This window comes from Equus asinus, chromosome 13 (genome assembly GCF_041296235.1).
Source record: "Equus asinus isolate D_3611 breed Donkey chromosome 13, EquAss-T2T_v2, whole genome shotgun sequence".
NCBI classification, from domain to species: domain Eukaryota; kingdom Metazoa; phylum Chordata; class Mammalia; order Perissodactyla; family Equidae; genus Equus; species Equus asinus.
Window position 1 is genome coordinate 12,200,546 of NC_091802.1, and position 25,717 is coordinate 12,226,262.

Sequence of the window (25,717 nt, forward strand, 5' to 3'; positions counted from 1 at the left end):
TCATATTTCGTTTGCGGAGACGTTGGGGGTCGGGAGGGACAAGGTTCATTTGGAGAAGGGGGGCCAGAGCTGAGTCCAGCTGCAAAGCAGGACTTGCATTTGGGCTCAGGAGAATTTATAGTTGCCAGTAATGACTGACCATTGTCCATGGACCTGCATATGCAGGCCTGGGGCCCTCCCTTTCAGATTTGAGGGTGTCTTTATTTGAGGGGCACTAAAGAACTGCTGAGAAAGTGGGATTTTGGGACCACTGAAGATTCAGGATGGTGAGATGGCTTTTGCATGTGAAGGTTACTTTGGCCTCTGCCCCGTTGGGAGGTGGGAGTAAGACTAGGGGCTCCCTTTGGTATCAGGATGGAGTTGATTTTCTGTTATCTGGTCAACTGTGGGGGTGCATGTTTATTATGGGGTCTTGAGTTAGTTTGATTGTTCTGAGTACTGGGGGCTGCATTCAGGCATGAGGGGCAATAGTAAGTTTGAGGCATGGAGCTGATTTTGAAGCTACATTAGTTCAGGGGATTCTGATACCTACAATTTGAAGACTGTCATCTTGGAATATCAGGAGAACCTGCTAGGTGTTCTTCGGGAGGTGGGCGAGGGTTGTGTTTGGGGGATTCATAGTCATTGGTGTATACGGACAATCTGATTTCAAGTAAAGTAGTCATGCTGATTTTGGGGTGCAGTCTGTTTTGGGGTGTCATATAAGTTTCAAGGCTCAAATTAGACTTGTGGGACATGAAATTCAATTTGGAGTTTTTTATTAGCTTGAGGTGAACCCATAATAGGAACCTGGGAGCAAATTTGAAGGCCTTCTGTGATTGTGGGTCCTTGAGGGGGAGCAAAGCTTTATATTTGAATGTTGTGGAAACTTACTTTGAGGGGGGATATGCTTGTGTATGTGTAGATAGGCAAGAAGCTTTTTCCAGGGGGAGAAACGAGGTAGGGCCCAGGAGACTAAAGTTTTGGGGTATCTTTATTTTGGGGTGTTTTGTCACTCTTTGGGTGCATTTGGTGAAGCTGAGGGATGGATCATAATATGAGATTGATTTGGGGGTTCACTTCATTTGGAGCACGAAGCTGGTTTGGGAGTCCTTTGCTTATAGTTCCCTTTCACCCTGGATTCTAGAAATCTCTTTCTTTAGTGAACCCCCAAATATGCCCAGGATTTGAAGGCAGCGATTTGGAAAGGGAGTGTATCTCCTCTGATTTTTGTGTGGCCTGGATAGATCTGAGGGAGAAGAGGTGGTTTCAGACTCTGAACCCCAGTTCCTTAAGGGAACACACCTCGATTTGGGGAAGGTCGGGGAAAATGGGGTGTCTTGTGGTAAAGTGGACACCCCTGACTAGGGCAGTATTGTTGGAACTGTGGCAAGGAGAGGCGGCAGTGGGGTACAAGGAGGTGATTCTTATACCCTGATTTCCTAGGATAAGAGCCCCAAACAGAAAGCAGACAGAGGACTGGGAGTGTGGGTGAGATGGGGGGGAGGGGTTCCCCACGGCAGCAGGGGCTAGGGGGTAAGCCAGGCCAGCTGTGCACGCCTGGGTCCCTGCTCTCTTCGGCTCTCCTCCCCTCTCTCCCTCCCACCGCCCACCCCCCCAACCCAAGGAAAAAAAACTGCCTGTGCAACAGCAATGGCAGATTCCAATCCTCCAGGCTTTCCTAAACCACCACCGAGACCAGCCAGGGGGGAGGGGAAGGGAGGATCGGGCTTTCCTGCTTCCCTAAGACTGGGGCTATGAGCTTGACCTCCTGGCCCCTAGCCCTTCAAGGAGTGCCCCCCGGTCTGGAAGCCAGGTGTCCTGGACCCTAGCCCCCGAGCGGGGGGGCCTGGAGAGACGGGGAGGAGGAAGGAGGGAGTGACTTCCAAAATTGGCATCGGGACAGAGCAGGGCTGGCGGGAGGCAGGTGAAAGACGGAATTTTCCTGAAAAAACGGGGGTATCTGAGGACCCCAAATTTGGGGAGCTAGTCCAGGACCGTCCTGCCAACATCCCAGATTTTTTTGGGATTTTTTGGAGCCCCCGGGACCCCTCTAGATGGGGTGAGGAATGTAGTGTTGGGGGAATCTGACTGGGGCATTGCAGCTGCCTCTCCCGCCGAGTTGGAGACGGATGGGCTGGGACGGGTTTGGGGGGGGGGTGTCCCCAATTCTGACTGGGAGTGGAGGAGCCCCCTCCTGAGCTCTCTTGTGGGGGTCCCCCCTCCCTAGAGCACTCCCCACTCCCTGAGCCAGCGAGAGGAAGGAGGCCAGCGATGCGACTGGGGCGGCTCCTTTCTCCTGCACCCCAAATGTGAGGGATGCACCCCAAATTTTGCTCCCTTCAAAATAGGGGACCAGGATCTCAGGGGAGAGTAGCTGAGGTAAGTGGGGAGGAAAGTGTCCCCTGTTTTCAGGAGAGACGTGGCGGTTGGGGGGGAGGTTTGGAGGTGCGTGCTGGGGTGGGGTTGGGCTTTGTCAGTCTTGAAACTGGGGGGATGATTGGAGAGTCTCTCTCTTATGCCCCTAAACTGCAGTCCCCCAGATGGAAACCAAAGACTGAGACCAGAGGGCCCCCAACATCCCCAGCCGTTAGTATAGTGTTTGATTTCTGTTTCACCCCCACAAAGGCTTTGCCGAGGATGCGAGCTGGGGGCAGCTGTTCAGTTTGGGGGCTATGGAGGGTGGAGTGAGGATCAGGAGGCCTTGGCAGAATTTGATGTAGGACAGATAGGGGTCTCGAGGAAGGGGGTCTGACATTCCCTGGGGCCTAAAAAGACTGCTTACACCACCATCTTAGATCTTTTTGATTGCTAAGAGTTTTGGGGGGTGTGTCGGAAGGGGGGGTGGTATGGGAGGTAGGAGGATAACTTTTTGGTTTTAGAGGATATTATTTTGATTTGCGGAAGGGATTTTGGCCCTTAGATTTTGATTTCTGGGGGGCGCTTTTAAAAAATCAAGTCCTGGACAGGAGCTGAGGGAAGGCCTAGGGTGGGGGTGGGGAGAGGCATGTTTGTCTCAGCTTAAACGTGGCTTTCTGGGGTGGGCCCGCCTTCCTGGGCCTGGTGGATGGGCTGATGGGGGTTGTTGCGGTGGGTGGGACTTGGGTGCTGGGGGGCCGCGGGAAGTGGGAACAGCGCTGGGGGTTGAATACCTGGCCCCCAGGTCCAGATGGCCCTCTTTCTGGGCCCTGCTGCTCCACTTTCCCCCTGGCCTCCATTTCCTGCCTTTGGCCTCCATTTTGTGGCAGGCCCAGGGCCCAGGGCGACTTCCGGCCCCCCTCTCCCAACCATGTTCCGGCCCCACCACCTCTGGACTGCCAACTCCCAACCCTGCTGTCCTTGGCCTTCTGTCTCTCCTTGCTTTCTCTTGGGTTCTGACCCAGGGAGGGGAGGAACAGACACAGGAAGCCTTGGGTCCCTGCCCTTGCTGAGTCGGGAGGCAGTTCCTTGGTCCCCCACAGTCATTCCCTATTTCTCCGCCTCTGACCCCACCCTAGGGATCCCCTGAGCTGAGTTCCTACAGAGGGAAGATGGTTCCAGTCTTATTACACTTCGAGCTCAGCCCTTAGGCCTCTCTCTCTCCAGCTGCCTCCTCAGCTCCTAGCCCTGGTTTCCTATTTTCCCCAACCCTTCTTGGGGCCATGTTTGTCTTTTAAGCCTTCTCTCTCCCCGCTCTTGGTGATGGGGGTCTTCACAGCACGGTCTTGTGCTCCCTTCCTCTCAACCCACCCCAGTCCTGCTCCCGCCCCAGCAGCACACTGTGGTTTGTACGGCACTGTGGCCACGTCCAAACCACACTGTGGTGTTAGAGCGAGGGTGGGGGAGGCACCGCTGAGGCTTGGCCCGGGGAGGCCACCCTGGAGAAGCGACACAAAAAACATCTGGGGCCTTCTTGTGAAGTGGGGGGGATGAGGGAGGTATGAAAGCACTGGAAACAGCCCCTCTAAAATCCCCAGGGTAGTCTCAGGAATACTGACTGCCAGAGACCTTGGGAGTAAGTTCTGCCTCCAGAGAGCAAAGTGGAGTCTTTGTTGCCCACACCCAGCTCCCCTGGCTCTAGCAGCACAGAAATATTGGCACTGGGAAGAGAGTCTGCCAATATTGGCTGTGCTGCTGCAGGCAGGGTGGTGAGAGCTGCCAGGAGGGGCTGAGCCCCTTGGGGCTAATGAGAGAGGGAACCGCCCCGTGCACTCCAATAAGTTAAGCGGAAGGCACCAAGCTGAGAGGGAAATCTTTATTGTTTTCTGTATAAAAGTGTCCATCGGATGGAGGTCAAAGGGGTTAGGACAGATGCTTATACAGGAACAGTAAGGTGGGCAGCCACAGCAGCCTTTCGACCCTCTCTCATGCAGGCCTTGCTCAGAGTCCCAGGTGATCCACAGGTCCAGGGTGAACAGTGAGAGGGGTGAGAGGTGGAAGTCTCAGCGAGAGAGCAGAGGAGGATCAGCAGAGGTCATGAGAAGGCCAGAATCCAGGGTCAGACTGTCTGGAACAGGAAGTAAAATGGGCCGAGATGGAGCGACCCCCAGTACGCGTCCAAGACAACTCCCACCTCCCCAAAGCACCCGGCTCCTTATTGACCCAATCCCCTGCACTGCGTATGGGAACCTTCTCTTCCAAAGCCCCCATACAAGGAGGGGAGCTCCGGCTGAGACCCTCCCCTAGCGGCCAAGTGAGCACTTCCTCCCCCCCACCCTTCAGCTGGTGTGGGAGGAGGACAACTCCTACCCTGGTCGAAGTTGAGTTTCTTGGCTGGAGGAGTTTCTCCTAGCCCTTCAATATCCACCAGGTCACTGTTGGCGTCGGAGTCATTCAGAGCACTGAGTGTCACATCTGGAAGGAGGGCATACGCTAGGTTCTAGGTACCCTGACTGCCTGCCCCTACTCCGGCTTTCCAAAGCTTGGAGCTCTCCCTCCCTCCCCCATTCGAGACAGTCTCTGGGAACATTCACTGGAAGAGGAAGAGAGATTTGTCCTCCTTTGACACAAGCCCAATTCTCTCACTGCACCTCAGATGGAAGCTTTAACCCCTAGGCAGCAACTTCACAGCCCTCACCAGCCTTCTGTTTCTTTATGGGAGGACCCCCGGCCTCAGGGACACTGGAGCTGCTTGGTGGAGGGGCAGCTGGAGGAGGCGACAAGACACCAGATGCCACCTTCTTGGGCCCTTTCTTGGGTGACTCAGCTGGAAGGGGGATGCCAGAGTCTTCATATACCTTGCGCTTCACGGTGGCCTTTATCTGAGCCCTGAAGAGAAGAGAGAGCAGGTTAGGAAGGGAGTCATCAGAGAGGCTTCGGGAAGAAGGGAGGGGAGGGCAGGGGTAATGGGCTACCCTGAAGGAATACTGAGGAACCCTTTCATAAGAATCCAGGTTAGGGCCCCAACTCTTTGGCAGGGTTCTCATTTTCCTGAAGCTTTGCACTCACTTAGGGCAGATGGAGTGTGAAGAGTCCCTGAACTGAGGAGTAGAAAAGGCCCATCTCCTAATTCTCTTCTGGGAGAGATGTATGGATGTGCAATGCTACCAGGTAAGCCTTGGTGATCTACAGGTAGATTAAGACTTATTAGTAGATCCTGATCGATCAACTAATTCAGAATCACAATATCCCTGGAAACACTGCAGTAGAGTCTCAAAAGATCTGTATAAATAACCAGGGAACTCCCATTACCAAATTCAATTATTGGGTATCTCAGGCACCCTAAAATCAAATTCTTGGAAGGTCCTATTACCATAGCATTTTAGTAACTTCTGGCGAATTGTGACAATTCTTTTATTCTTTCAGTGCTGAAGGGGATGCTAACAAAACTTGCAACAAAGTAGGAAAGATGTTGAGCTGGGAGTTCTGACGAAGATGGAACAACGGGTACGCAGGAAGGAAGCTGCCCACCCTCCCTTTCTCTGCCAGCGAACCCTCCCTCACACTGTCCGTTCCTTGATGATACAGCTGATGTGATTAAGATCGTCCCCAAATCGCTTCACAGCAGCCCTCAGCATCTCTATCTCCGTCTCGGTCCATTTGGCACTGTCAGAATGGGAGAGGGGAATAGCGAAAGTGGGAGGAAGAGGGGTGTGGAGCCAGCCCACAGGCATGCATTCCACAGCAGCCAGCCTCCTCCCCCAATCCCTGGGACCCCTTCCATGGATCGATAAAGAGGTCCTCCTTAAAAAAAAAAAAAAAGCTCTTAAGGCCCTGTAGGAACCCCAAGGACCCCCAACCACATGATATCGCAACAATATTCCCACCTTAGGGAATAACCTCTCCCCCATCAACGTGAAACAGCTGCTGTAAACAGCCCACTGAAAGCAATTCAACAAGCCAGGGGTCTTAACAAACAGAACCACTGAGTACATTCGGCAGCAGTCTGAGGAAATTTCACATAATTTGGGCTGGGTGTGTCGTGGCGGTGGTCTATAGTCTGCTGGTTCGCAGCAGAGTAGAGCTGTGAAACGAGTCCGGGTTATGAGCCTCAGTCTGTGGTTTTATCTGCCATTCATTCATTCATTCAACAATCATTTATTAACACCTACTCTGCGCTGTGCCAGGCACAAAGGGAAACTAATGTCTGTCCCTGCCCTAGAGAGTGTCTGTGGTCGAGTCCAAGCGTCCGCTTTCCGCGTCCACGTCCCAGCCCGGGCTCACGTACCCTGCGGGGGAAGAGTCGGCCACGGGATGCAGCTGCATCGTCAGCTCCCCGAGCTTCGTGAAAGCGGCGCCCGCCGCGGAGAAGATCTCCCCGACCTGGGGGCGGGGCAGCATTACGGGGGGCCGGCGCACACCCCCGCGCCGGCCCGCCCGGAGCCCCTAGCCCCACCCCAGCTCGGCTCCCGCCCGCCCCCCGCCCCAGGCGGAAGAGCCGGGAGCCAACTGGGGGGCCCGCCCCGCCGTGGCCGCCAGGGAGCGCTGTCCGCGAGGGAGGTCGAACCTTTGTGGACGCTGACGTCATGGCTCCGCGCGCCTCCTCACGGAGACGCTGCCGCTGCCGCCACCACGGAGCTGGGACCACGGAGAGCCGGGCGACCGCACCGCTCCGGCCCCCGCGCAGGAAGTCCCGCCCATTCCTGCAGCTGATTGGCTCCAGCGCGGCCGCTCACCGCCTCTCCAGCTGCAGCTACTCCGGCCGCCTGGCGCGCCGAAGGAAGGAGAGTGGAAGAGGCCGCCTCACTTCCGGCCCTGCTTCACTCCACTTCCGTCGAGGGGTCGGGGCTCCCCATCTGGAGGCCCATTTGCAGCCCAGCTGCCCGCCCCCCAACCCAAACACAGACACAAGGCTTAAGAGTGCAGTTTCTCTTTATTGTGGTACGGGACAAGGCGACGGGGCCGGAGGGACAGGCAACGGCCAGCCCCAGCCTCCCTCCAGTGGGGCCGGGCGTCAGAGATTGGAGAAAAAGGAATTCAGCCTCTCGCCAGGGAAGCCCCGTCCCGCAGACGGCGCCAGAATGGGGTGGGGGGTGGGAACGGCTGCGGGGGGGAGTCTTTAAATAGAGGGGGGACTGGAGCGGGGAAACGCGACAGTGCTCTAGCGCACCATGTATTCCTTGCGCTTATTGAGCCGAACTTGGCAGAAAGAGAAGCCTCCGAGGAGGAGGTAAAGGCCCGCGGCGATGAAACAGTTGTAGCTGACTTGCTCGTACAGGCTGTATATGTTCTGGGGGCCATGCCTAGGGGTGGGGATTAGGCAGAGAAGTGTCAGAAACAGTAACAGCCAACACTTACTATGTGCCAGGTACCGATCTCAGCACTTTTATGTGTACTGTCTTTATTCAATCTTCTTCATAACAATATGGGGTGAGTTCTCTTATAGCATCTACTTTGTAGAGGTGGACGAGGCGCAGAGAAGTCAAGTAAAATACCTAAAGAAGCCACATCTAAAGTGGTGGGTTTAGGATGGCCGCTGAGGTCTGACTCCCGAGACCGCTCCTAACTGTACGCTAGAGAGCAGCTCTCCGCACCCTAGCCTCCGTGTCCCAAGCATCCAGCCTCCTGCAATTCCCCGCCCCAAATTCTGACCACAGGCTCAGCCACCTCCCACCTGCACCCAGCCCCGCCTCTCCGACCACACTACTTACTCAAAATCTTTCTCGGTGAAGGGAACGTCCTCTATTAGTACAGCGGAATGGACTTTGAAAAAGATTCCGAGCATTATCTGAAAAAAGGAAATTGGGTGGGTTGTTGAACTCAGGCACCTAACCTGGTCACTCCCTAAAGTCCTCCCACTTTTAATGTTGCCACAACACCTGGGTTTGGGTATCACCAGAATGAGCTGGGATTAGGGGTGGTTGTGCTAGATTCGGACTCGGTCACCCGGAATAGAGCGTGAGGTGGTGACAGAGAGACCACTTGGCTGGGGCAAGGGCAGAAATAGTGAGCAACCCAGATTATCCTCCTCTCCAGAGGCGTCATTATCACGGGACAGGGCGGAAGGGGTCAGGGGCAATCGGCACTTCATATTTCTTCCTGGAGTGGGGAAGGTAGAATCCTGGGGAAACACGGCCCCAGCTACCCATTTTTGGGAACAAGCGCTCCCTTTCCCCACTGCCCTCCATTCAGCTCAAGCATCTATCAAGAGCCCAGCTTTTCATCTTCCCTTGAGGGATCTCCAAATTTACCAGCCCCGGCTCCCATTCCAAGCTCCAGCTATCCCCGCCCCCTACCCCACTCCAGTTCCCCATTTCTCAATCTCAGTTCTCTCTTGTTCTTTAGCGGCTAATCAACCACCCTCTCCAGCCTGCCTGCAGCTTTCTAAGGCCTGGAGTCTTCTAGCTTTCCAGCCCTCCAACACCGGGGTCCCTCAGGCCCTCTCCGGTCCTTGTCGGGCAGTCCCCTCACCAACATGATCACTCCCCAGGCGCTGAGGACGATGCCGCAAGCAGCCAGCTTGGGCCCACAGCACAGAAGCGACGCCATGAAGAAGGGAGTCGGGGATCGCCTAGATGTGTGCCGAGGGGAAAGGCGATGAGAGGAAGCCCAGAGGCGCCCGGCGAAAGCGAGCTGGGCTGGGGGGCTCGCACCGCGGAGAACTGAGGGTCAGGAGGGCGGCCGAGGGGGCGTGGCCTCTGGGCGCCACTATCGCGCCGGGGGCCGCCAGGCGGAGAAGGCTGAGCGCCTCTGGCTCCTCTTGGGACTTCGGCGAGAAGTGGCAGTGTCTGCAGTCCGAAGCAGCCCCTCCGGAATTCCTTATTGACCTATGTAGCTGAGGTGCGAGTATTGCAGGAGCAAAGGCCTCCGGTTTCTTGGCTCCCCTCTCTCCAGGTTGGAATGGAAGGAGCCTGCATACCACGTGACCAAGTTTGGCAAGTCACGTGATGAGGCACCGGCCGTAACTACGCCTCGGAAGTCTAGCTGTGGCGGAGCTCCTGCTCACCTGGGCGGCGGGCTCTTAGGAGCAGAGGTTTGGAACTGTCTGATTTTTCTCTTAGATACCTTAGTTTCGGGTGCTATCCTGTGGTGAGAAAATGGTGAATGAGGCCTAGAGGCACACACCGAGAGAGAAAGGTGCTATCTCCTTGCTACTCATCCCTACCTTATAAAGTAGATGTTCCGACGCAGTACAAGGAGACAGGAGCCCCTTCCCGAGGCCAAGCGTGCTGTTGTGGCTGGAACGCTTTAAAATTGCTGAGGGTTCTTGGCATTGGAAATACGTAAGTAAAGTTTTGTTACAAAGCATGGAATACTGGATGCCAGATCCAGGTAAAATATGGGCATTAGGAAAAGTACAGGGAAAGCAGACTTAATAATGAGCGAGTCGTGAAGGTGAGTGATCCTGCTACATGTACTGGAGAAAGAAATAAGTACACAAAAATGTCACTTTGCTTCCCTACGGTAAACTAAGGAAACTGACGATAGGTTATTTGAATAAGAAAGGGTACAAGACTTTAACAATATGAATAGATCATCCTTTCCAAAGTAAAGGTTGTATACTTCAGCGGCGAGAGACAGATTTGTAATAATTATCCAGGGAAATAGGGGTGTTTGAAGAACACAATTTTGCACTGGGCTTGTTGTACCCATTCTAGTGAGGACAGAGATCACAGCATAATTGAGAGGGGTCATTTCTATCCCAAGGCCCCAAAACCAAACACTGTCAGCAGTTAGCGTAAATTTGTGGTATTCTTCCATTTATTTTGTGCATGTTGTTCTTAAAAGGGTTGTGGAAGAGACCTTGGAACCTGGGAAAGAGACCCCAGGGTACTAAAGGGGCTGGGAAAGTGGCTTTGAGACATCAGTTTCATGTCTCTCTTGTTTGAGACTGTCTGGGGAAAGAAGACATTTTGGGGTGAAGGTTTTTATTCTGCCCTAGGAGCGCCATTCTTATTCAACGACTTTTGGGGTAGGTGTTTAAATAGGAGGAATAGAGGTGGAGGGAAAGTTGCCAAAGGACAGAGTCAGGAATGTTTAAGTTGGCCACCAAGTATGAAGTCTAGCTCCCGGGAAAGGAGAATTAGTTGAGGAAGTTGATTTTTCCAAGAAATCTTCCCTGCCCTCCCTCAGAGCTTTCTTTGGATGTTTTGCAAGTAGAGTCAGTGAGTCGGGCTAGTAGAGGGGACCCATGTGCAGGTACTGCCTCAGATGGCCAAATCCAGCCCACGGCCTGTGCATGTCCCTCTAGCAAAGCGCTGGTGTTTTTGCATTTTTAAATGGTTGACTAAACCAAAAGAAGAAGATTTGGTGACGCATGAAGTCCCTGTTTCACTGTCTGTAAGGAGTTTTATTCGAACATAGTCACTTTCTTCTACATATTGTTTGTGGCTGCTTTTGTGCTACGGTGGGAGCGCTGAGTACCCGTAGTTGTGATAGAGACTGTGTGGCCTACAAAGCCTAAAATATTTTTTATCTGGTCCTTTACAGAAAAGGTTTGCTGTACCCCTTGGGCTAGTGGGATACGGATGTAGGGGATTTAGTTGGGGGAGGAGATAGAGCCTTAGCAGCAGAGACTTAGGAAACCATGAAATTCAAGATGGAAATGTCAGTCCTGGAGCTGAGCTGAAAGCCTTCCAGGTGGGGGTAGCTTAGAGCTCAGATAGTGACACTGTTCTCTATGTGGCTGGGCTTCAGATATTCATAGGGCAGGTCAAGTTGCTCATTCCGGACTGTAATCTCCTTTTCCAAGTTTTCCAGATCTGTTTGGAATTGGTTTAGTACAGCCTTGGCCTTGGGACTTGAGAAATACTTTTCTTTGTGATGCCCCAGAGGCACCTAAGAAAGAACAAAGGATCGGTCAGTTTCTAGTCCAAAGGCAGAAGCCCCAAGAGCCTAACCCCTCACTCTGATGTCTCCCTTCCAACTGTCACTTCCCTTTCCCCAGAGCCCTCTCTTACCATGTCTGGCTGTCGGCGACCCAGATGCCAGGTGATGGTCATCTGAAGACAGGCCTGTCGGACGTCAGGTAGTGAGCCCATCACTGTGGCCATTGTCACATCTTCCTTGGTGGTGGGTGGGGGCATCCGCATTGTGCATGGGGCGTTAGGGACCCAGGCATACCAGTCCAGCTGGGGGAAGAAACTAGCCCTAGGATCCTGCTACTTAGCGTTTGAACCGCCTCTCTCTCGGGCATCCCAAGGTCCAGACACTTGCCTTCAGGGACCTGGGCTTTCAGCTATTCATACCTGGCCCTGGTTGATGGCCGCGTGCTGGCCAGTGCACGTGAAGACACACATGGTAAGGAAATGGCAGAGTTGATTCTGGGACTGGAAGGAGACAGGGAAACCTGGGCAGGAAAGGAACAAGATTTAGAGGTTACAGCATGAGAGGAGAGAGATAAAGGCTGATGTCTTGGGATATCTATATTTTGGAATTGAGGGGTGTTCGTTCATTTACTCATATATTTAAATATGTTTGTATCAGACATGGGTTTCAACTCAGGCTCAAGCAATATAGTTTGGTCACTTTAGGCCAATCACTTAATCTCTCTGAACCTCAATTTCTTCACCTGTAAAATGTAGATGATACCTGCCTTATAAATGAGATAATCTATTGAAATCACCTGGTATGTAACAAGAGCTCAATAAATAATAATTATTGTTATTATGGAAGTGTCAGGGACTGAAGAGGTCTGAGTGATCAAATATCCTCTGCCTCAATAAGTGGTTAAGGATTTAGGCATGCTTCCTCCTATGCCTAGATGGGGAATTAGAAGTGTCTGAGTAATAAGGTGAGGAATAAGAGAAGTCATGGATTTATAGTGTAACAGCCAAGAGAGGCTTTCCATGAAGCTTGTCTCGGGCCACTCTACAGTGGAGGTGGGGGCCCAGAGACCCCATAATCCTATAGTGAAGTAGAACAAATATATTCACCTCCTTTTTATAGATTAAAAGAAAAATCAAAGACCAGAGAGATTAAACTGTGTGTCAGGATTGAGTAGTTGGGAAAATGCAGAGGCTGACCTTGAACTCAGATTCCTGACTGCTAATCTGAGGCTGTTTTTAATTTTAGCACATTTCCTCTTAAAAAGTCTGTTGGGGAAATTAGGCAAAGGTGAGCTTTGAGAACTGAGGGAGAGTGAAGAGAATGAGAGGTGGTTAGTGGAGGTTAATATTAACATGTGAATGTTAATTTTTATTTTCCAAATGTAGATAGTTGTTGGGAAAAAGATGGCTAGGGAGAGGAAGAAGGGTCTTTTGGGGGCATATGGAGCATAAGGAGCAGTCCTGAGAAGTACTAGAGAAAGTTTGATTCTGGAAGGGTAGGGATGGTGCGGCCACAGATTCCCTGGGGAGGGGCTCCCTCCAGAGTGCAGGAGTTGGTTTACTGCTCACTGCATCCCCAGGGCCTGACCATAAGGGCTCTCTATCCTCCCCAGGCTTCCTCTACAAATGTTTGTAGTTGCCCCACAGAGGCAGAGATGGTGTGAAGTGTGAGGGGCAGGCACTGAAGGTTGATATGAAGCAGTCCAGGCTGGCCCATGTGTGTTAGAGAGGGGAGGATGAACCTGGGAAGAGCTCAAGGAAAGCTGTTTCTTCCCCAGAGGTTAAAATGCAGTGGGGGGAGCTAGAGGTAGTGGCTAGATCCTAGCAGGGGTGGGGGGAGGCTGGATTGGCTAAAGAAACATGTACCCCAACGGGCAGGGCACTGAGTCTGGGTTTGAGCCAAAGCATGGAGAGTATTGGATTTGTACCTAGAATGACCTTGCGCTGTGGATGTGTGCAGTATGCCTGGACTATCTGTGTGTGCTGGATGGTAGCAGGCAGGAGGAGAAGGAAGGGAAAGCAGAGTGGGTCATCATGGGCTTTGATGGAAAAATCTTCCCATTTATATCCTCAGGTAGGAAAATAGACAACCATAAAGAGAATGTGAACCCCAACAGGGCCTGGGCAGATCTCTCACTGTCTGTGGTTCTGGCCTGACTGGGTTCCGTGCTGTAGCAGGTGTGGGGCATCTGTGACTTGGGATAGGGGGTAGTAGTAGAGGTTGATGGTCAGGGTCTCTGAGGAAGACAATTCTTGGGTATGTAGAATTGTCCTGGGTCTTAGGAGGTGGGAAGGGGATTCAGATGCTTCATGTATGGCTGGAGAGGGGGTTGTGATGAGGGGTCGGGGTCCTGAACCCAGAAGGGCAGGGCTGAGAAGGGGCTCTGGGCAGAGTCTCTGAGGAGCTCCTGTCTCTGGGGAGGGGTTTTACCTCGGTCCTGGGCCTGGCAGAGCCCCACCTCAGTGATCTCCCGACACCAGGCCTGCAGCTCAGGGTCCCCTCTCACGGTGTCATCCCTGTGGTAGAAGAGGTGGACGATCCCCTCCACGTACCTGCCCAGAGGAGAAGGGAGGGGAGCTCCTTGAGGGGGGAAGGCTCCAGCCTCCTTCCTCTAACTTTCCTGTGGTCTCTGTCCAACTGACTCTCACTGTGTCTGAGGATAGATTCTTCAAGACATGCCTTTTGGGACTTTCCCTGGCTCTTTCTACACACTAGTGTGGAAAGGAATGAAATGTGGGTCCTTAGTTCTGGGAATTCCCTATATGTGGTTGCTGGCCATTCTTCCAGACAAGAACCCTGATTTGTCCAGATCCCTCAGTCTCCCCCTCCACAGCTTTCCCGACCGAGGCTCTCTACTCCTATTCCACATTCCTCCTGTTCAGACCTCCCCACTGACTCCTCACACTCCCTCATCTCCCCAGGATTGCGTCCTCTCCTCCTCCTGTCTGGACCTTCCTGTTTTCATGTGTTTCTTTTGCCTCATGCTGACCTCAGGTCAGAGCCCCACTCTCCCTCTCCCCGACGCCCCTCCATTTCTCAGCTCCCACTCTCACCCACCGGGCAATGATCTCCCAGAGCCGCAAAGCATCGTGGGCATAGAGAGCACTTGGGATTCCCAGCAGACCTCGGTCAGCCAGATCGTCAGGAGGACAGAGGGAACAGTAGGTCAGCTGGGCCATGGCCTGACGGACCAGCTGCACATGGCCCCCTCCACCTGTGCTCACTGCCTGGGACAAGAGAGATGAGAGGCTTTGAGGGAGAAGAGAGAGCAGAGTATATGAGGGGTCAGATGTGGGGTTTTCACATTTAAAGACATGGGTCTAAAGGGACAGGCTTATGGTTTGAAGGGTCAGGACATTCGCACAGGTTGGTCTGGGATCTTGAAAGTGACAGGAAGTCATAGAGAGTTGGATGATTAGGCAGCCCCACGCCCCAGTCTCTCCTTACCTTATCAAATATACCACCTTCTGAGATGAGCTGGGTCCTTGCCCGGGTGTTGATTTCCATGGTGTAGCGGATGTGTGGGATCAGGAGCTGTGATGGAGATTGGAAGGGGGCAGTTTATGGAGGACATGCTTAGGTCCTTCCTTGTATGGAGTGGCACCCAGCATGGTGGTCTTCTCTCCTCTTTATGCTTTCCTCTCTGCTCCCGCCTTGACAGGCTGGTCTCCTCCTGCTTCTATGGTCACTCCCTCTCATGCTCTTTAATCTGTGCTTCAGGCCTGGAGCTAGACTGAGCTCGGTTTCAATCTATACTTCACTACTCACTTTGATACTCATCCAAGGTAATGGACCCTCTATATGTTAATCTGTCACATCTCCCATCCAGCACCTCATCTGTCAATAGAGAGTGATAATAGGGTCTCTTATCTCAGAAGGCTGTGGTGATGCTTATGTGAGTGATGTATGAAGAGTGTTTAGTACACACAGAAGCTGTTATCATTTATCTTTATTATTTCCACCTTGAGTGTAGGTGTCCTTTAAGAATCAGCCCCTTTTGATTTTCTTTTATGCTTCTGTCATTTACATCCTCATAGCTTAAATTAGCCCCTGTATTCATTATCAAAGCCATACCTCCATCCTCTGGTTGCTTCACTGTTGGGTTTTTGTCAGAGTTAGTCACAATTAGAGGAGCCATACTGAGCTACCTGCTTAAGCAGCAGAGGGGCTCTTGTCAAATCTGCGTCTTCCCCCAATTGGGCTTAGGCCCTCTCTATTTTTAATAGCTTTTTTAAAAATAGCTGTTCCTTAGCTATTAAAAAAGGCCATCTGATCCTCACATGCATTTCTTTTTATCTCAGACTATTTTGTCTTCATTTTTACCCAGTTTATATGCAGGTCTCATGCAGTGTTGCTCTTTATCTGAACTGGTGATGCTGGACACAGGGAACAACCCAGGTAATACCTCTGGTGTCAAGATGTCAAAGCAGCTCAAATTGGTCTGACATTTCTCAGAAAGTTCATGAAAGATGCTGAGTGTCATAGAAAGCCCCAAGTCCGCACGAGGAGAGAAGATACCTGAGGACAAACAACTCCTAGTAATAGTTATAATAATTGCAAGAACTAATTTTTTCGTAGCTTTTAGCCTGTGTCACACTGTTGTGTTATGTTGTTTTATCCTCATCAACCCCACGATGGAGCTCCTGTCATCCCCATTTAGAGATGAGGACACTGAGCATGCATCTGGTAAGTACTGAGGCCAGGATTGAGGATTCTGACCCCGGCAATCTGAATCTGGAGCCTGAACACGTAGCCTCGGTGCCATTTGTAGGCTCAGCCTTCCTGTGTGTCCTGATAACAACTCAGCTGTTTGCCAGGGGATGAAGTTGTTATGGTGAGTGGAGATAGAGGGCTGAACTAGTAAAGTGTGAGTAGAGGCTTAACCTGTTCAAGGTGAGCAGAAGATGGTGATGCAGGAGCACCGTGAGATCAGTAAAATCCAAGATTCTGTTAATCACACTGGTCTCCATCTTACCTGTGTTACCCTGGACTCAAAAGCCCACAGCTACTATTGGCCAGGCTTGGGGGGTTGGAGTAGAGATCCCCAGTGGAAACACAGTTCAGCTGTTCTCCTTACCAGCTACTCACTTGCGTATCTTGTCAGCATTTCAAACTCCACGTACTTAAACCTAAGTACCTTATCTTTGCTTCCAAACTGGCTTCTTCTGACTTTGCTGTTTCTGACAATTGCTCTGGTTCATTAGCTTGTATCAGTTTTGTCCCTTTTCTCCCATGTTCCCTATATCTAAGGTTTCATCAGGATTCTGAGAACATTTTTAAGCAAGCACAAGCCATGTTGCTGCATTCTGCCTAGCAATAGATTCTGAACTCACTTTTTAATAAAATTACAGTATTTCTAGGTTGGTACAACCCACCCACCCCGTAGGGCTCTTAGGTGTTGCAGAACCTTAGACCTCTGACCTTCCTCTTCCAGTCTTATACTCAGGCATGCTGCAGCTACTGTTTCCTCCCCTCACCAAGTCTGTGATTGTTTTCCTTTTCATTCCCGTCACCACCTTGCCAATCCATGTCCTTCTCCACCTCTCTCCTGGGCAGGTATAGGTAGCCTGCTGGGGTGCTCTCCTTGCCTACTTAGCAGACTCCTCAGTTAGGGTAGAACATTCTCCATCAATACTGTAGGGTTTATGGGCTGTCTCTTGTAATTTCAAATTCTAGTTCCAGACATTGTTCTCTGGTTGGTTCTTATGCACATCACTTGTCTGCCTGGCTCAATAGTAAGTCCCCTAAGGCAAGCATGGGGCTTTTGTTTTACTAACCATATTCCACCTATATACTCCAGGCCCATTGCTAGATTGTCAGATCTCTGAGAATTTCAGAGGGCTACCTTAATAATATGTCCTGAAGAAATGTTAAGTGACTCAACTTAATTAAAATGTCTCAAGATATTGATACAGTCTTCCTTCTTTTCTCCTCACTTTCTTTCACAAATTGCAATAAGTATTTTTTGCTGCCGCAGCATCATTTGATAGTGGGCAGTTTCCTCTCTCTGGCATCTGAGTGGGATGCGACAGGGAGGGTAGAGGATGTACCTTGAAGACAGGGTGTAGCCCTGGGAGGCACCTCATGGTGGCGACAGCGATGACCTCAGCCACCAGATGAGTGTTCAGCAAATGATATTGGAGCTGGTGCAGTTGGAAATCTGAATTTCGGACCCAGGACTTTGCCAGGAGCCAGGCAAGTGGAGGATCTGAGGGCAGGAACAGTGGTGGGGTTGGGGAGCTGGGGTTGGGTGGCTGGATCTGGGAAAAATAAATTAAGCATTTATTGAACTTCCAATTTATGTATGACATTATGGTCAGCATCCTTGGGGAAACAGAGATGAGTAAGATGATTTCCAGGAAGTTATAACCTAGGAGGAGGAATGAGGACCCTTCCACCCTGCCTCTCACTAGCTGTGGTGCCATGCGAGTGCCATGATGGTCGGGTTGAATGCAGGAGAGTCAGAAGCAGGGAGTCCAATAAGAGGATCCTAACAGTGGTTTGGGAGAAAAGTGATGGGGTCGAGTTAGGGTAGGTAGGGAAGGGAAAGGGGAAGCCAGATGTGTGAGATAATTGACAGTACTTGTTAACTGACTGTTGAGAACTGCGAGAGAAAAGATATTCAAGAGACGGTGGGTATTTAGAGTCAGAGACTACTGGGAGATTAAATAGTGATTCTCAAAGTGTGTTCCCAAAGTAGCAGCATCAGCATCACTTTAGAACTTGTTAGAAATGCAAATTCTCAGTCCCACCCCAGACCTACTGAATCAGAAAGTCTGATGGTGGGACCCAGCAACCTGTGTTTTAATAAGCCCTTCGGGTGATTCTGATGCACACTAAAGTTTGAGAACCACTGGGTACAGGATGAGAACTCCAAAAGGTCATTATGACTCTTGAACAAGTACTTCCAGTTGGGTGAGTCAGAGGAGACCAGACTGCAAGCAAGCAAAGAGTGACATGAGGACAGGTCTCACTGCATTGAGGATGGAGTTTGGGAGCCAGGATCCAGGGGGCTAGGTCCCTGGGGAGCAGAGGTTGGGGTGAACAGACAGCACCGTTGGTAGGGGAATGCCCAGGGTGCCTCACCTGGATGACCATGGGTAGCAGCTTCCCATTGGGTTCCATCTTTAGCATGATAAGGGGTGCAGCCAGGTACTGCTTCTCTCCTCGGATCACGTTGGCTGGAATCCCATCCAGAAGGATGAAGTCGGCCTCAAACAGGGAACTGTTCTGGGGAAAGGAGGAACATATCCATCATTAGAGTTCAGAGTCTACCTGCAGAGGGCCAGGGCAAAGAGGGAAGACATTTAAAGACATTTATGTAGTTTCTTGCCATCATCTCGTATCAGTACCAGAATCCTTCTGGCATCTGGTCCCATTTCTGTCATTTTAAACAAGTGAAGTAACAGCCTAGTGAGGGTACATATCTTGTACAGGGATGTGGTAGCAGATCTGGATTTAGAACCAGGCCTGCTCAGGCCAGTTTGCATTACAGGCATTGTAAACTGTCGTGTCAAGACATCCAGGCCCCTTCCCCATCATCCCTCAGTGGTCTGCTCCCTGTGTTTGGCTCCTACCAGCTCATCGAATGCTCTTTCACTCCCTGTCCAAATCTCACCTCTGCCAAGTACTCCACAGAGGCTCTCCTAACTACCACTGCCACTGAATCCAGCACACATATGCACGTGGACATGCTCATATCCCACCTTGCTTGTCCTCCTCATATCCAGCTCATCTCTTCCAAACCCAGATTTCCTCCTCCAGGAAACCTCCCTAATTCTCCCCACCTCGCAGCACATTGTCCACTTTTCTCCCTGCCCGTAAACACTGGTGTCAGGAGCACTGACAGGGACTATCATTATCCCTACTAACATCTCTGGCCCCATCTGTGCCCTGGGAATCCATCCTTTTTCCCTCTCCGTGCTGGGAGCTCCTTGTAGTTTTCCCTACATACTTCATCATCTCTAGATTTTTCTACACAGGACTCTGCACAAGGGACAGTGGGTTACCGCAGCCTCCCTTCCCTGACTCATCTTTGGTAATCCCCTTTCACCACTTCTTCTCCCCACACTGCCAAGAGAGAAGGATGGAGGGTGGGAGGATGTACCTCAAGTTCTTTCTCCAACTGGGCCCGAAGCTCCTCCATCCCCGTGGGCAGCACTAGCCGGGAGGGCAGAGAGGTGGAGCGTCTCAACAGCATGGGATTGGCACCGTTGAGGAACTGGTAACCAAAAAACTCATCATCCTGCCAGCGCTGGTGAACCTTCTCTGTGGGGTTGGGGTGGAGTGTAGGAGGAGAATATTTAGCACAGCCCAGATGTCCCTCTCCTTCAGGCCCTACCCCAGTGATTCAGGCATATGACCACCCTGTATCTAGTCCCTGGCTTTTCATTCTTGAGGCCTCTGTGAGATGATCAGGCACTATAAGGTCTCATCTGGCAAGGAGGAATGGGGAACTGTGGAGTGTGAAGTTCAGGGCATCGAAAGGGGTCATCAAGGGGTTATAGAGACCTTGGGGAACCACTGACCAGCCAGGGCGCTCTTCTGGCCCCAGAAGATCTGATCAAAATCTTCTAGGTGGTCCCAGGAGCTGAGGAAGGTATAAACGCGTTTGAGGACCATCTCCAGAGCCCTAGGACAGGAATTGAGGCATGAACCTGTTTGCTCATCCCTCAGGCCCTCACCATTTACCACCATTCTTGGATCTCCCAGGCCTGTTCCACTCTGAGCTCCAGGCATTTTCTCACCCTGCCTTCATTGTCCATTCAAAGTCCCGTCTCTTCTCCTCGTGGAATCTCATATTTGGAGGTAGATCATCCTTAGTCCCTGCAGCTATTGTCAGGGGCAACCCTTCCTTCCAGGTGGCCCAGCTAGGAGATGGGGACAAGGCTTCAGGGAAGGTGTCCAGGTCAATGATTGGGAGGCAGGGCCAGGGAAGGGGAGGGACCTTTGGGGGGGCCCACGAGTTGGTGGTCACCGGTATATCTGTTGTCTTTCCTTCAGTTCCTTCTCTCGATGTTTCTGGAACATGTCCAATGCATTGTCTCCTGCCAGGCGGGCTGGGGAGACATTAAGACAATTGGCCACACAGTTTTGTGTGGTCCTGTGCTCTCCCTGCTTGTCCCCATCTTCCTTTTTGTAGTCATAGTCCATGTGTTCACTCATGCTCTGTTGCTTTTATCTCTGGCTGTCCCTCACTTGATCCCCCAGACACATTTATCCCATCTTTGCCAACTTTCCACTCCTGGTTTCACTTATCTCAGCCCTCATCCCTTACTTTGAGACAAAAATCTCAGGTTTGCCACCCTTTCTTGTCCTTTAACTCATCTTTCCCTACCTGATCCTATTTCATCAATATTTACGGTTGGATAAATCACTCTAATTAAGGTGATAAAATCTTAGTCACCCATATGCCCACACCTGTTTTCTATTATATATTGCTTTGGTTAATTTCACGTCTTGAACCTCACTGGCCACACCTTCAGCTGTCCTCAAAAACCATTGAGGAACAACTGTTTGCTTTCTTTGCCTGACTTCATCTTTCCTAGACTTACCATCACAGTCTGTATTTTTGTTCCTGCTCTTATCTGTATTTTTACTTACCTGTCTCGAAGTCATATATTTTATATTTCCATCCTTATTGTCCTTGCCCTCGTTTGTCTTTGTATTCATCTCTCATTTCCCACAGTAACAAATTCTGTATTGCCGTCCTCATTCATTGCCACCCCCTGCCAGGAGCTCCCTGTCTCTCACAGTGATCTTCCTTGTTCTTCTAACTTTTCAGCTCTCCAAGGTTATATCATTTGCTTCCCTTAGCTGTCTCCTCTCAGGGGTCACTGGCCATCTCATGTGCCATGTGCTACCCTGCCCTGCCCTAACTTGTTCCCCATCACATAGCGGTCTCCTTCCCACTTTTACTTTGCTCTTCAGTTTTCCATCATTGCTGCAACTCCCATTCCCTGTCCTCCCCTTCTTGGAAGAGGAAACCTTCAGATCGCTTCTCTGTGTCCGCCTATTCTACGTCCAACTTCAGGACTTTATACATTTTTTGTTCCGTTTCAAGCATCTTGTGTTTTCCACCCTTAACCTGCTGAGCACCCACTTTTTCTAGTCTCTTCCGACCTTCATCAGTGCCCCCTCTCCCAGTGGTTCCCGAGGCCCTGCCCCAGTTCCCCGCCGCTGCCCCTCACCGGTGCCCTCGGGCAGGCTCAGCACGCCCTCGCCCTGCACCCAGCGGTAACACGGGAAGGCGGCCTCCGCGCAGGCTCCAGGGCCCTGCACCGTGATGCGGTCGCAGAACCACGCGTCGTCCACCAGGGAGTGGTGTTTGCGCAGCTTCACGAAGTGCAGTGGCCCCAAGTCCTCGGAAACGTCTCGATCAAACTCTTCCTCCTGCGGAGGCCAGAACCCGGCGAGACTTAGTAGCAGGGACCCGGGAGAGGCCGTTTCGTCCGGGTTGGGAGTTGGGGGTCAGAGGTGGGGCGGGGACGAGAAGAGGCGAGGATCTTTGTGAAGCCTGGGTTGACAAGGCCTCCAAAGATAGCATTCCCTCGTTCCCTCCTCGCGACACCTGCGGGCTGAGTCTCAGACGCCCGGTCGCAGGGAGGACGAGGGAGCGCGGGGCGTGGCCCGCAGTGTCTGAATTGATGACTGAGCATCAGCACCCGCATCGGTCCCTTCGCTGAGCTCTCACCCCGCCCACGCTCTCCCCAGGAGCTTCAGGTTTGACCCCTCATCCTATATTGAGCCTATGGTGCCACTGGCTCTGGGGTCTTTTGGGGAAGGAGTTGGAGGCTGCGAGGACCTGAGTCGGGAAGAGAGAAGGGGGTTGAGCCCAGCCTGGCCCTGGCTCTTGACCCTTTTCGCACTCCTGGCGCGGGAGTCCCCACTCCCTGGGCGTCTCAGCCGGCGCGGTGGCGCTGTCGCTCGCCCCCAGCCTCCCGATTCCGAGCCGCCCTCCCGCCGCGAGCCGAGCCCGGGCCAGGGTTAGGGTCCCCGCTCCCGCCCGCTGACCTGGCCCCGCGCCGGCTGCAGCTGCAGCTCCAGCTCCGCCTCCCCGCGCGCCCCGACCAGCCACAGCTGCACGCGGTTGTGCGACCCGGAGAAGAGCGAGGCCCCGGTGGCCACGCGGATGCGGTAGCGGCCCATGGCGGCCCCCAGTAGCTTAGTTGAAGGGGAGCCGCGTCTTGCGCGCTTCTCGGGACCGCCCAGGGCCGCCGGCGGGTGTCGAGGTGCCTTAGGGCCAGTTCCCGGCCTTTAAAGATGGGTCTGCGTCCCCGCCCTCTTCACAGCTTTCAGGCGCTCCCTCCCAAGTCCCCGCCCCAGACTAGTCCGAACCTGCGAGCCGCAGAGCAGGCTGTGGGCAAGGGCCGTGCCTCCCCGTCGGAGCGTAGCTGCGGGAAGATTAAAGGGGCCCTGGCCTGGGCGAGGAGGAAAGGATGGATGCGCTGGACTTCTCTGGATCTCCGGGGTAGGCGGGGGCCCAGGTGCCTCGGGGTTGGAGGAAGCAAGGGTGAGGGCATTTCCTGAGGTCTTCAGGCCTTTGGGAGAGCTAGGAGGAAGAAGAGGTGAGTCGGTCTTCCCAGCCGAGGAAGAGTGTCCGCTTTGCTGGGCTGGGACCTGGGGAAGGCGGGCCTGGGAGGCTGCGCTGGGCTCCCGTGGATGTCCTGCTGCTAGATCCGCTATGGCCCTTAAGTCCTTCAGTTCCTGATTTCTACGAATTTGAGCCCAGTTCTTCAGTAAATGACCAGGAGTTCCCCAGACTGCAGAGAACCTGGAAGGGTAACAACTCAAAGACTCTCTCTGAACCTGGTTTCACACATCCAGGCATTAGGACCCTAGGTACCTCAGAAACCCAGAGAGGCCTAAATGAGGCAGGGCAGTGAAACCTCCTTTTTCCAACCTTCATAGTGGGTGCAGAAAATGTCAGAGGCCCAGGTGTTAGTGTGCAGTGTGGAGTCACATAGGGACCCAGCATACATGGGCAATTCCCATGAACTTTGTCCTTTCCAGGTGAATGCAGCTCCTGCCTTTTCACTATGTTCCAGATTAATTTTTATTTGGTCTCATCTCACTGACCCTGGTACCTACTTCCCCTACCAGAATTCTGTTTTCTCCTAAAAAATTATATGTAAACATCTTTTATTAGGCATGAAGTTCTGCTTCTTTCATCTCTCTTGTCCTTATCCCACTCTCCCTCCCCCTCACCCCAAGCTATTTCCTTCAAGGCCCTCAGGGCAGGAAACCAGGGAACATCTGTCTGGCCAGTGCTGGTGAGGGACTTTGTAAACTTTACAAGGATGATTCAGGGCCCAGGCTTTGTCACCCACCCAGGAATCAGATGAAGCCTCCTGCAGGTCCCTGTCTGGATCTCCGTGGTCCAGATCATTATAAGCCTTTGGTTCACACTGCCTGTGTCTGGTGGCCTGGGTTGGGGCAGGGCAAGGTAAATCTGCTTTGTTGAGCCAGACCCTCAAAAATGGCCTGGCGTGTTGGTTATTGGTGGGGATAAAAGGGATTCTAGACCTGCCTTCCAGCTTCCAAACCTCGCAAAAGTGTCTGATCCTTACTGGGTGCCGTTCCCCTTCTTATTTCATAGACCCACTCCTACCCACATCCTCTGTGCTCAGGACTGGTGTCTGCCGTTTGCCAGCCCCCTGTTCCTCCAGTTTAGGGGGTCACCCTATTCTGTAATATCCAAATAAAATGGCTCACAGTGCCCTCCTGTGTCGTAGCTGAATCTGGCCTTTTCCATGCATGCCCTTCAAGGATCACTTTTTTTTTTTTCTTCCAAAGGTCACTTTTGCGTAGAAAAGAAAGTTTGTTTCATACCTACTTCCAAAATCAGTCCATCCTTGAGCCTGCTTCTCTGCTGTTTTGTGACACCTTCTCTGTCCACTCTAGGTACTTCAAGGTCACACGGCAGAGGGGGGGAATGAATAATTAAGAACAACAATCCAAGTTACTGCACATGCTAAATGAATTAATATGTTTAAAACACTTAGAACAATGCCAGTATGCATTAGCTGCTATTATTCTGTTATTTACAGACTGGAAACAATTTCCAATTGAATATCAGCATCCCTCCTCCTGGAGATTCCTCTGCCTTTCTCCAGCACATACTGTTTTTCCATGTCCCTCCAAAGCCCCCAGCCTCTCACTAGGGGTCTTACTCCTTAAGACCCTTCCTTCCACATTTTTTTTTCTTTCTCCTTTTTAAACACGTGCATTATGTTGGGGGAATGTAATTAAAAACAAAATTTCCCAACCCAGAAAACCCTCTCTACAAAGGTAGTAGAGAAAGAAAACAGTTTTGTTATTGAGTAAGCATTAAACCAGAATGTGACATACCTCACAGGCAGTCCACTGAGAGACCATGAAGACAAAGACAGAAAGAAATCTTACTCTCTTATATAGCCAAGCAGATACAACCCATGACACACATGTTCTCAAGGTACACAATAACTAGGCCTCAAGTAAGAGGCTTGACGGCACCATTCGTCACCCATAGTGCATCCTAACTTTACCTGGTAATTGGTGACCGTCTCTGTTATTAATAAGCTTAATCATAGGAAAAACAAAGTTCTCGAATCTTTATGATGGGAGGTAGTTTTGCAACTTGGAGCAGGGAGCCCCCCTAAGGCTCCTACCCTCCCACAGAAACAGGGAGAGAGGGGTGCTATCTCCCTTGATGTTGGCATTTCAAAGAGGTGGCTCCCAGGTCATTGGGAAAGACATTCCTGGATCATAAAGCTGGCAAGATGCTTGTTGAGCTGCTAAAAAGATTTACACACATTTCAAAGAGACAGAGAAAGAACAATGATAAGTTTTCTAGAATAAATGCTCTAAGGAAAGTGAGGGAGAGAGAAATCTCTTATTTTCAACATAAAGAATTAAGGCTCTTATTTTAACGTTTTTATTTGTCCTGACAATTACCATTTTGTTCTTATGTATGCCACAGGAGGGACCGAGGGCTTCGTTTTGCCTGGGCCCTTTGCAGTAGGAAGCCCACATTTGCCACATGTGCATGCCAAAGCTAAACTCTCCTCTTCTTCCAGACTCCCAGGGCCCTGTTCTCTGTGCCGGGAGCTGACTCCCACATTCCCATTACCTCTCTTTGCAGAACAATTTAACTTCTTGATCAAAGCTTCTCTCACCAGATTATTCTCCCCCTGGGGGTGTTGGTGAGGGGGATGGACCTTAAATTTCATAGCCAAAAAGGCTTGTTAAAGTGTTCTTCTAAACATAAGAATAACCTTTTCTCCTATGCCAAGGTGGCTCAAAGCGCAGTTGGTGTAGGGAATAACTCTGGTCCTTGCTGCACAAGTGTTTGGAGCCCATAGTTGGCACGGGGCTATATAAATTTGTGTTTGTTCTTTGAAGACAAATTGGACATACAAATGTGGCATTATAAACTATGTAAATATAGGGTCTGATTTCAGGGTAGATGTTGTATCATCTGTTTTTCCAATTAGTAATTTCAGTACCCACCCACCCCTATTTGCAGGAAGTCCAGCACTTCCCTCTCTGAGTGCTCTCATTTGCTTCTGTC

General features: G+C 51.5%; 3 protein-coding genes and 2 long non-coding RNA genes across 18 annotated transcripts in view; 2 read left to right on the forward strand and 3 right to left on the reverse strand.

Annotated features, from left to right (window-relative positions):
• The first annotated feature begins 1,686 nt into the window (after positions 1 to 1,686).
• Positions 1,687 to 5,956, forward strand: LOC123275926 (uncharacterized). 2 transcript variants are annotated; one of them, XR_011493592.1, is made up of 5 exons: positions 1,687 to 2,041; positions 2,210 to 2,361; positions 5,060 to 5,246; positions 5,411 to 5,508; positions 5,764 to 5,956. It is a non-coding gene; the product is annotated as an uncharacterized lncRNA (long non-coding RNA). The 2 variants fall into 2 exon arrangements; XR_011493591.1 differs by lacking the exon at positions 1,687 to 2,041 and having other exon boundaries at positions 2,062 to 2,361.
• BACC1 (BPTF associated chromatin complex component 1) lies at positions 4,200 to 7,137 on the reverse strand. 4 transcript variants are annotated; one of them, XM_014861470.3, is made up of 6 exons: positions 6,905 to 7,134; positions 6,626 to 6,720; positions 5,902 to 6,003; positions 5,036 to 5,226; positions 4,708 to 4,812; positions 4,200 to 4,461 (listed from the first exon to the last, which is right to left on the reverse strand). In XM_014861470.3, the coding sequence occupies exons 1-6, from the start codon at positions 6,923 to 6,925 to the stop codon at positions 4,457 to 4,459; spliced, it is 519 nt and encodes a 172-aa protein (XP_014716956.1). In that variant the 5' UTR covers positions 6,926 to 7,134; the 3' UTR covers positions 4,200 to 4,456. The 4 variants fall into 4 exon arrangements, with proteins under 4 accessions (XP_014716956.1, XP_014716955.1, XP_014716958.1 ...); XM_014861469.3 differs by having other exon boundaries at positions 4,200 to 4,465; positions 6,905 to 7,092; XM_014861472.3 differs by lacking the exon at positions 5,902 to 6,003 and having other exon boundaries at positions 6,905 to 7,137.
• A 114-nt stretch (positions 7,138 to 7,251) lies between these two features.
• On the reverse strand, positions 7,252 to 9,250 carry RNASEK (ribonuclease K). Its single transcript, XM_014861473.3, has 3 exons — positions 8,809 to 9,250; positions 8,049 to 8,125; positions 7,252 to 7,640 (listed from the first exon to the last, which is right to left on the reverse strand). Exons 1-3 carry the CDS (start codon positions 8,884 to 8,886, stop codon positions 7,499 to 7,501), a joined length of 297 nt encoding a protein of 98 aa, XP_014716959.1. The 5' UTR covers positions 8,887 to 9,250; the 3' UTR covers positions 7,252 to 7,498.
• LOC106844164 (uncharacterized) overlaps positions 9,232 to 25,717 on the forward strand; it is a 36,829-nt gene continuing 20,343 nt past the window's right edge. The window contains exons 1-4 of one of the 10 annotated variants that reach the window (XR_011493594.1): positions 9,232 to 9,370; positions 11,285 to 11,365; positions 15,494 to 15,564; positions 17,126 to 17,361. This is a non-coding gene — a long non-coding RNA (uncharacterized lncRNA). Of the gene's footprint in view, positions 9,621 to 11,284; positions 11,366 to 11,539; positions 11,638 to 15,493; positions 15,565 to 17,125; positions 17,362 to 22,489; positions 22,637 to 25,717 lie in introns of those variants that run through there. The other 9 variants (XR_011493599.1, XR_006512085.2, XR_011493600.1 and 6 more) reach the window with 9 other exon arrangements.
• On the reverse strand, positions 10,078 to 22,499 carry ALOX12 (arachidonate 12-lipoxygenase, 12S type). Its single transcript, XM_014861467.3, has 14 exons — positions 22,180 to 22,499; positions 21,357 to 21,558; positions 20,144 to 20,225; positions 19,914 to 20,036; positions 19,695 to 19,798; positions 19,274 to 19,434; positions 18,253 to 18,396; positions 17,217 to 17,426; positions 14,614 to 14,700; positions 14,224 to 14,393; positions 13,597 to 13,718; positions 11,586 to 11,686; positions 11,298 to 11,468; positions 10,078 to 11,175 (listed from the first exon to the last, which is right to left on the reverse strand). Exons 1-14 carry the CDS (start codon positions 22,312 to 22,314, stop codon positions 10,996 to 10,998), a joined length of 1,992 nt encoding a protein of 663 aa, XP_014716953.3. The 5' UTR covers positions 22,315 to 22,499; the 3' UTR covers positions 10,078 to 10,995.

Coding starts and splice junctions, on each gene's coding strand:
- BACC1 (XM_014861469.3), bottom strand. CDS start 6,925: ATGACGTCAGCGTCCACAAAG. Junction 6,004..6,625: donor GCCGACTCTTCCCCCGCAGG/GTACGTGAGCCC, acceptor CCATTCTGACAG/TGCCAAATGGACCGAGACGG. Junction 4,813..5,035: donor CATAAAGAAACAGAAGGCTG/GTGAGGGCTGTG, acceptor CCCTCCTTCCAG/ATGTGACACTCAGTGCTCTG.
- RNASEK (XM_014861473.3), bottom strand. CDS start 8,886: ATGGCGTCGCTTCTGTGCTGTGGGCCCAAGCTGGCTGCTTGCGGCATC. Junction 8,126..8,808: donor CCTGGGGAGTGATCATGTTG/GTGAGGGGACTG, acceptor TCCTTTTTTCAG/ATAATGCTCGGAATCTTTTT. Junction 7,641..8,048: donor TTCACCGAGAAAGATTTTGA/GTAAGTAGTGTG, acceptor CCCCACCCCTAG/GCATGGCCCCCAGAACATAT.
- ALOX12 (XM_014861467.3), bottom strand. CDS start 22,314: ATGGGCCGCTACCGCATCCGCGTGGCCACCGGGGCCTCGCTCTTCTCC. Junction 20,037..20,143: donor GAAAGACAACAGATATACCG/GTGACCACCAAC, acceptor CCCATCTCCTAG/CTGGGCCACCTGGAAGGAAG. Junction 14,701..17,216: donor GGCTACACCCTGTCTTCAAG/GTACATCCTCTA, acceptor TCTCCATCACAG/CTCCTGATCCCACACATCCG.